Source organism: Trichoplusia ni, chromosome 3, assembly GCF_003590095.1.
Source record: "Trichoplusia ni isolate ovarian cell line Hi5 chromosome 3, tn1, whole genome shotgun sequence".
NCBI classification, from domain to species: domain Eukaryota; kingdom Metazoa; phylum Arthropoda; class Insecta; order Lepidoptera; family Noctuidae; genus Trichoplusia; species Trichoplusia ni.
The window spans coordinates 5794276-5803525 of NC_039480.1; the positions used below are offsets into that span (position 1 = coordinate 5794276).

Sequence of the window (9250 nt, forward strand, 5' to 3'; positions counted from 1 at the left end):
TGATAGTCCTTTTTGCCAAAGCGGGGGAATCCTCATGGACACCCGCTCCCTCGGGGAAAGAACGGGTAGTGTCAGACTCTTACTGACTAAACCTGAACCGCTGTGCTAAGTCATCCGCGCTTTTGCGTCGGTGTATGGCAATGGGTTGCAATCCTTCATACAAGCTTTGATATATCAGTGGTTAGACGACAGGACTGCTGATACTAAGGTCTCGAGTTCGATCCCAAGGCACGTATTGACTTTTTGAATGTTGTGTGCGTTTTAGAAATAAATATCACAGCTTAGTTTTCTAAGGTATGTGATATATGGGTTCTGCTTGTGATCTCTCTCCGGTCGTGTCCGTCGCGCTATGAGAGTGCGGGAACAGAGAGCGCGGCTGTGTTAGCACACGCGCGTGTACTATAATATGTGGTCCACCTGGTTGGTGTCTTGTGACACAAGCCGCTGTGTTCGAAATGTCGTCAAGACATTTTAATATATAGCACGAATTGCGTTAAGGAATTTAATCCTTATATCGCGGGGGGTTTCACAAACATTCAAGTCACGTGCACAAAGACACCCAGACTCAGGACAAGCATTCGTGGATCACACAAATGCTTGTCCTACGCGGGGATCGAACTCACAACACGTCGCGTTCAGTGGGTTTGGCGTGGTGACCTCAACCACTCGGCTATCCGTGCAGTATTGAAATAGAGTAAATTGTGCAACGTTTTCTAGTTATTAGGCTGACTACACGTTTGGTATGAACGCGGCTTTAGTATAAATATAATATTTTCCTATCCTAACACATCTTTATATTCTTGCACGATCGCTTTTAAATTAGTTTTTATATTACTTGTGAATTTAAAAGGCCTCTCATACATAAAACAAGAATTGATCAATACACTGACCTGCCCCACGGTGGGCGCCATTACCGAAGCCGTTAATAACAACAGCCTATAACAGTCCCACTGCAGGCCTCTTATACAGAGAACGAGTATTGATCACCGCGCTTGTGAGATGCCCCACAGCCTCTAAATTGCCCACTGCTGGGTAAAAGCCTCTCAAACAAGTAATATCATCACTAATCTAGTTTTCTGATCCTGCTTCGAAACACATCAATTAAATAGTGCCAATATAACAAGAATATATAATTTTATACATAACGCATTTACTGACAATAGTTATAGGAACCTGTAGGTACAATATATATTGAAGGCTAAGGTGATACTGCATCTCTTTCTAATACTATACGTTGATTTCCCACGTTTTTATTCACTCACTTTTCTTGTTTGTTTGTCGTTCCGGTTGGATTTTTGTGTGTAGAGTGAGTGTATAGACGTGAGAAAATAGGATTTAAGATAATCATCTTTGTATGTCATCTTTCCTATATTATAATTAACAAAACTCAGATTTAAAATTTCTTGAAAAATGTGTTGTTAGAGAGAGATGCAAATATTATTATCAGCGAAGTGTTTTACTAAAAGGCAGACTTTACAATGTTTATATACAACAATTTGTAAGAGCGCTTTTCTAACGGTCAGCGTGGAAAAAGCGCTCTTATTTGAGGTATTAATTCAGGATGAGGAAGCATGACAACTCACTACATTGCGTAGATCCACGTTCCTCTTCCAAACTGCAATAATATTGCTTAATACTCTGTCCGTTTCAGGAATAACCTTTTGAAAGGTCGTGAAATCGACCCGAAATTGACGAGCAACATATGTTATTCCGTTTAAAATAAATTTCGAAGCGAAATTTTAGCCTGAAGTTGTATTTTACTTTAAATTAAACCGTAAATGTGTTTTTGCCCTTGTAGTCATTTTTTTTACAAGAACAACTCGTCTTTTCAGTCGACTGACTGACACTTTGAAACGTTCTGTGATATCGTATCCTAGACTCGACGCGTGCAGTGGGTCTGGCGTGGTGACCGCTCGACTATCCAGGCAGTTAGGACGGACGTTCTTAGGACGGACTAAGTATAAGACATTAGACGGTGGTCATCTAATATAACGTGGCATTAAAAACACATACAATTAGAAAAAAAAAATCGGCAAAACGAAGTTTGCTGGGTCAGCTAGTCTAATATATAAAATTCCCGTGTCACGATGTTAGTTACCGTACTCCTCCGAAACGGTTCGACCGATTCTTATGAAATTTTGTATACATATTGGGCAGGTCTGAGAATAGAACAACATCTATTTTTCATACCCCTAAATGACAAGGGTTGCCCACACGAAAAAAATATATTTTATTTTTTAGACGATATTGTTTGTTTTTATCTTTTTTATAATGTGGCACTAAAAATACATACAACTAGAAAAAAAAAAATCGGCAAAACGACGTTTGCTGGGTCAGCTAGTATATGTATAAATATTGTAAGTCTGCCTGTCCATAGCGTTGAGTTCACGTTTGATACTGCGTTAGAAAACTAGTCATTATGTTTAAGGAGTTTATTGTTATAGGAATGTTATATTACGAGTGTAAATTATAATAAAATTATTTGTTACATCGTTAAATTTCATATTAAAGTCCTTAACAAGGCCTCTACATGTTGGACCTGTGGCCCCAATTCCGCTATTTACAATGGCCTATGTATGGAAATTGGATTAAAATGACACTATTCGTATTCTCCTTAGCATGTTTCTAACACAATAACTGGAAATTCAGAACTCTTTCGGCAAATACAATGATTTTCCAATTATTGTGTTGGTGGCTATTCCCATTCATTCATCGGCCATTCGTGAAATTGGGGCCCTTGGTTTACTTTAGATACGGGTAGGTTTAGACACGGGACCCGTCTGAGTTTTTTCATTGTATTATTTTTATGTAATTGCAAATTATTAATATAGTATGTACCTATGTTGATATTAAACACAGATACTTCATTTTAATTACTAGTATTGTTAAAGGTTTTAAATAAGTAATACGCAATAATATAACATTTCTATATAACGTGTTTTAATAACTCGGTTATATTTTAAATGATTGATGACTAGATGGATATGAACAACTTTGAAAACCCTCCAAGTAGCTTATATTCACATATCATGCCGTTTTTATAAGCTATAAATGCATTGTCATCGTGTTTGAAGTTACCCTGACAATTTCAGCCTGCTAGCTTATCGGGAAGTGCCTCAAAATTGAGTTGCAAATTGACAGATATTTCCTGGAGATTTATTAGCGTATAAGCGATCTCAGTGGCGTGCACTTGGAGAGGCCTATGTCCAGCAGTGGACTGCGATAGGCTGATGATGATGATGATGATAAGCGATCAGTTAATACGGTCACAAATTTAATTGGCCTTTACTATCTATACGGAATCCTCAATAGCTCGCATCCATCTCTCAATTTTCCCACGTTTTTATACACTCACATTCTTATTCGTTTGTCGTTCTGTTGGGATTTCTGCAAGTCAATTTAGAGTCACTTCCAGATAATTTCAGATTTTCCGAAATTTTCGGGGTAGCTTCAAACCCGTTTACAATGCAATTTTGATGAGATTTGAATGGAATGGCATTTAAAAACGTGGGCATTTAGATTTTTTAAATCAATTAATTTAAATATGGTTGTCTGTAACTCCAAAAGCAATATTTTAAAACATAACCGGTCTATTAAAACACGTTATTTAAAGAGTTCTAAGCAAGCTCAAGACATGTGCTTTGTAGTTTTAGATAATTAAATAATTAATTATGTTATGGAAATGTATATATATTGTAATAGCCGTAACAACTCACAATGACAAACGAAATACTACCGCGTACCACATCCACTGTCGTCCAAACTAAAGCAGATAGTTTTCTTATTTGTTAAAACGACTCTCGTATTAAGGAATTTAATCTTTGTGTCTTGGGTTTCACAAACATTCAAGTCACATGCGCAAAAACACACAGACTCAGAACAAGCATTCGTGGATCTCATAAACGCTTGTCGTGGGATCGAACCAACATCGATCGATACGTGCGATCAAAACAAAAGTTGAACACATTAAAAAATATTTGCATAAACCTTCTTCTCTCACACCATATCCTCATGGACTTCCATCGCCCTGGGCATGAAGAAGCGTGCTGGTCTCGTACCGGCTAAAACCACTGAAAGCTTCCCAAGGCCCCAATTTTGCTATTTACAATGGCCGATGAATTAATTCAATTCAAAGTCTTTATTTCTCTCATATTAATAAATAAATATTAAATGCGGACAACATCACATACATTGTTCGGAACCCAAAGTAAGTTGCTAGAGCACTTGTGTTATGGAATTCAGATACAACCAAGGTACCACAAGCACCCAGACCCGAGACAATGTAGAAATCTGATTTATTACATTGACCCGACCGGGGATCGTACCCAGGACCTCAGAGCTAGCGACACCTTGAAACCGGTGCGTACGCCACTCGACCACGGAGGTCGTCATATTATTACATTACATAACTAAATTACAAGCCCCTCAAAACCGTAAATGCAATTGGCAATTGGATTAAATTTGATACTATTAGTATTATCCTAAGCATTTTGCCGACTCAAGTATTTGGAAATTCCTATCTTGCAAGAAGCATTCGGGGATCACACAAACGCTTATCCTACGGGGATCGAACCAACACGTCGCGCTCAGTGGGTTTGGCGTGGTGACCTCAACCACTCGGCTATCCGTGCAGAAAGATGTTCATCATCATCATCCACAGCCTTTATCCTCCCACTGCTGGGCAAGGGCCTCCCCTTTTTCGTGCCAATTTCTACGGTCCTGTGCTAACCTCATCCAGACTCGACCCGAGACCTTTATAATGTCATCGACCCATCTTGCTCCCGGACGACCGACTTAGATGACCGAGAAAGATGTTACTTTTAACTAATGATTAAGAAAACTATCTGCGTTTAGATAACTCCGTATAATATATTTCCATACTTTAATGTAATATTAGGAGGACCACACCCAGTGCCATATCAATATAGTAATTGTTACATTTTTATCAAATAAATACACCGTTTGACATTTTGTAGTTTTATTTCATACCTGTATGTATATTTTGTGAATGTAACCTGTGAATTCAACCCACGGCGAGGGGATAAGTCGGACTCCCACCGACTAAACACCCCGGGCCCCTTCAACTGCCTGAGCCAGAGCCACAGGGTCGCTCGCGCATGCTCAGCGTGAGTCTGGCCGACTGACTCTGTTGGATTTCTTCTCGAAAGGTTGGTTAAAAAGCCAACCCCTCATTCCTCGTAAGAACGGACGTGCAGGACGACACGTCCGTCTCCTTCTCGGCCTGATAGCTGGCAGCTGGCACCCGCAGGCGCGACCATACGGCGGTCGCAGCTCGTAGCTTGCCCCACCCTGGCTCTGACCTATAAGGAGCTTAAGCAACAGCAATCATAATCTGCGCAAGAAAGTTACGAAAAAAGGAGATGGAAGGCCGATCTCACCAAGATTTCTTAAATCTAATATTATCGCATGCTATTTGCGGTTGCTATTTTTCTTGCCCCGCCATGTCTGACTGTCCAATAGGACGATCATTCAGCACGTTACGGCGAGTCAAAACGTGGTTTCGCTCAACCATGAGCGCAAATCTCCTAAGCGGCCTGTGTATGCTAAGTGTGCACAGAACGAGGAAGGGTATACTAGCTGTAGCCCGCGACTTCGTCCACGTGGTTAGAATTTTCCCCGTTTTTTCCACATTTTCCATTGTATCTTCGCTCCTATTAGTCGCAGCGTGATGTTATATAGCCTATAGCCTTCCTTGATAAATGGTCTATTCAACACAAAGAATTTTTCAATTCGAACCAGATGTTCCTGAGCTTTGAGCGTACAAACAAACAAACTCTTCAGCTTTATATATTATTATAAGATTATAAGATAAGATATGTACCGCTGTATAAAGATACATCAGGTAAATAAAAGAAAATAAAATACAATATATTAAAAATATATTTCATATCAACACACAATTCATAGATTTTTAATAAATAAATGCTCAATAGGAATGTTTACAATAAATATAGTTATAGCTTATAAACTTACAAGGCAGACTCGGTATTGTGCGAGGGAGATAGCAATCTACATATCATTGTATTGGCATCTCTCTTGGACAAATACAGGTAGTCTTAGTTGAGTTTTAAAGTAAGCTAAGAATGGACGGACACAAATTACAATTATAACTTAATATTAGTAGAAAATTGTATAGAAATACATTATTTATGATATTTTTGTATTTTTTGTTAGTTAAAAATTGTTAACCTTTCGTTTTTAAACTTAATGGTATTGTAATTAGCCATATCGGTCTTTCATTTAAATCTTTTTTTCCAGTATTAAATTTCACCCTTGTATCGCGGGTTGTATCACAAATTAAAGTTATAAGGCTGTCAAAGTTCAAATAAAATTGTTCATACACAAAATTACAACCAAATGTTGAATAAATAAGTTTAATAGTAGTCTGGGACGGGCGCGCAGGCGATTTTAACGAAGTCTTCATAGCGAACAGTACCGGAGTTCGTCACATTAGCTTCCCGAAAGATGTTATCAACCTATAAATAGGTAAATAAACTGCATTATTATCTTATTTTAACAAAAACAAACGACTCCCGCAGAAGGAATTTAATCTTTGTGTCTTGTGTTGTCACAAACATTCAAGCCACATGCATAAGAAATCCAGACTCAGGACAAGCATTCGTGGATCACACAAACGCTTGTCCTACGCAGGGATCGAACCCGCACTTATTAAAATGATGGTATGTATGGTAGTGGGGGCTAGTAACATCACTTGCTAGTAAAAAGCGTACTGGTAAGTGACGTCAAACTCTTTTTTAAACAGTTGTTTTTGTCAAATACCCTATTTGGATTTCTTACGGAACCCTAGTATCGCGATTTTTACTCGTACTTGTAATAGTAATAGGCAAGTATCAGAACTTTCTTTAAGAACCGAAATCATCCCTCCCCCTATTTTATTGTTTGAATATCAAAATAGGTCACTACACACCTCTCTGGCGGATAGGCCTTCTCCCCAGTTCTGCAGAAGGTTCCGCAGCTGTCTTGCTGGTATAACACCATTCTTCTCCACATCACCAGCCTTGAAAGCATTGACGACCTGAAGAAGAAAACAAGTCATTATTATTTTCGAAACTTTGAATACGAAAACTTATGTTTAAAATCATACTAAACTTATATGTGTGATGATTTGTAAGTATATATGAATGTTTCTTACCCTTTTACATAAAACTACTGAATGGATTTTAATGCAAGTTTACTCCTACACCATCCTTCTCCATGTCCTTAATCATTGTTAGATCACTTGAACTAGTCAGGCGATCCTGATAAATATGTGTGAGTTAACCATTTCATATATTAAGTATTAATCATTTCACAAAAGTTCAAAAAAATCCGGTTACTGTCTGGGTATTTTAAATTTATTCATCATCATTATCTGAGCCTATAGCTGTCAACTGCTGGACATAGGCCTCTCCATACATTTTCCAGTTCATTGCCACCTGCGTCCAAAGAGACCCAGCGGCTTCCACCAGGTTGTTGGTTCAATTTATTAATACCCAGTAAATATTGATGTCGAGTCTGGATGAGACTGGCACAGGACCATAGAAATTGGCATGAGAAAGGGGAGGCCTATGCCCAGCAGTGGGAGGATAAAGGCTGTGGATGACGATGATGAAATATCGATGTTATATGAAAATATATTATTTGTAACAAACCTCATTAGGCAGGTTTTCAGCTCTGGAATGAATATGCATCACCTCCAAGAAGTCGGCAAATGACATCTTACCACCTTTGCCTTTTAAATATCCTGAAAATTTCATGATTTATATGTAAATATAATGAATCAAGTGTTAAACATAATTTACACACATAAGACACATTAACAACATTAGCTTAATTTATTCATAGTCCATCCATATTCTTATACTCTCTTGGTTTACTTTAAATAAAGGTAAACAATCTTGGCGTGTATTTTTATACAAATGCATATTAAATAGATAAACAACTGATTTATTTTACTGGATTATTTGATAGGGTAATCTTTATTCTTGTTGTTAGTTGCATTTAACTGAGATTTTAGATATAATGCCACACCATGCTTTATTACCTATATAAAAAAAAAACCATTTATTCAAAATAGGCTACAAAGTAGCACTTATTGAATGTCAAAATATACAGACAGCTCCCCAAATCGCCCACCCTTCAGTACATAAGTTTAAGTACATAAACCAATTAATGTGGTTGGGTTTTCACTTTCTTGGAATAATATAAATGATAATTACTTTTCTAGTACCACACTTTTGTGATGTTATTTAATACTTTTTTCTTCTTATTTAGAAACTACCTTTATCTTTTTCCTTGTTTCTTAATAATTAAAATAAAAAAGCAGGTATGATTTTATGTAAAATTTTGAATACCTGCCAACTCCTGTATGGTAGGGCTCATGCCAAGCGACCTCATCACCACAGTCAGCTCATCCAAGGATGTAATTTGACCAGATCGAGCAAAAAGGTAGAAACATTCACGAAACTCTGAAATTGTTTAAAGTTAAACATATTGTTAGTGTTATTATTTACTGCGTGAGACTTGTTCTAATAAATTTTAAGTTATTTAGGTACTTGAAGTTAAAGATTGAATTTCTATATGGAATACAAGACTAGTTAATCTAAATTTGGTAAATTTTACAACGATAGCTTTCGAAACAATTTTTCTGGGACGGGATACAGTTATTGTAATTAAATTAGCATATTGTTCGTTTTAGTCACTTTAAGATTGAAAACAGGCTTATATGATTAATACAGGACGTTTTGGAGGTAAATCACGAAGATTATCTTTGAAAATATTGTTTAATCTTATCTGGATCGAAACATACCATCAATGTCCTGTTCTTTGAAATAACGAGCCTGCAACAAAAGAATTACGTTTGAATAAAACGTTTATCCAAGTTAATGTACGGGAGTGATAAATACATACCATTTTTATAAAGTTCTGTACGATTACAACTATTTATAAAGTAATAATAAACTTTACGAATACAGCAACAAACTTCTGCTTTTTTTTAACAGTCTGACAAGTTGTCAGAAGCCAATGCTGCGAACCGATCAACTGTTTAGGTGCGGTCCACCTCGAAAAAATACTTTACCGGTTTTCCAAAATTACGGTTTGACCTAAGAGTAGTTATTGAGTTTAATTAATTTAAATTGAATTTTTACTATTTCGTTTAAATAAATCAAAGGTGTAAATAAACAAAAAATAAAAATCGAATTAGATTCAAAAGACAAGTGATCCAATC

General features: G+C 37.0%; 2 protein-coding genes across 2 annotated transcripts in view; one reads left to right on the top strand and one right to left on the bottom strand.

Moving 5' to 3' along the window:
- Positions 1-9250, top strand: part of LOC113509058 — a 101280-nt gene that overhangs the window by 3740 nt on the left and 88290 nt on the right. The gene's annotated exons all lie outside the window — the stretch shown is intronic.
- LOC113509059 (calmodulin-like protein 4) lies at positions 6380-9052 on the bottom strand. Its single transcript, XM_026892333.1, has 6 exons — positions 8932-9052; positions 8831-8861; positions 8376-8489; positions 7674-7765; positions 6950-7057; positions 6380-6497 (listed from the first exon to the last, which is right to left on the bottom strand). The coding sequence occupies exons 1-6, from the start codon at positions 8932-8934 to the stop codon at positions 6396-6398; spliced, it is 450 nt and encodes a 149-aa protein (XP_026748134.1). The 5' UTR covers positions 8935-9052; the 3' UTR covers positions 6380-6395.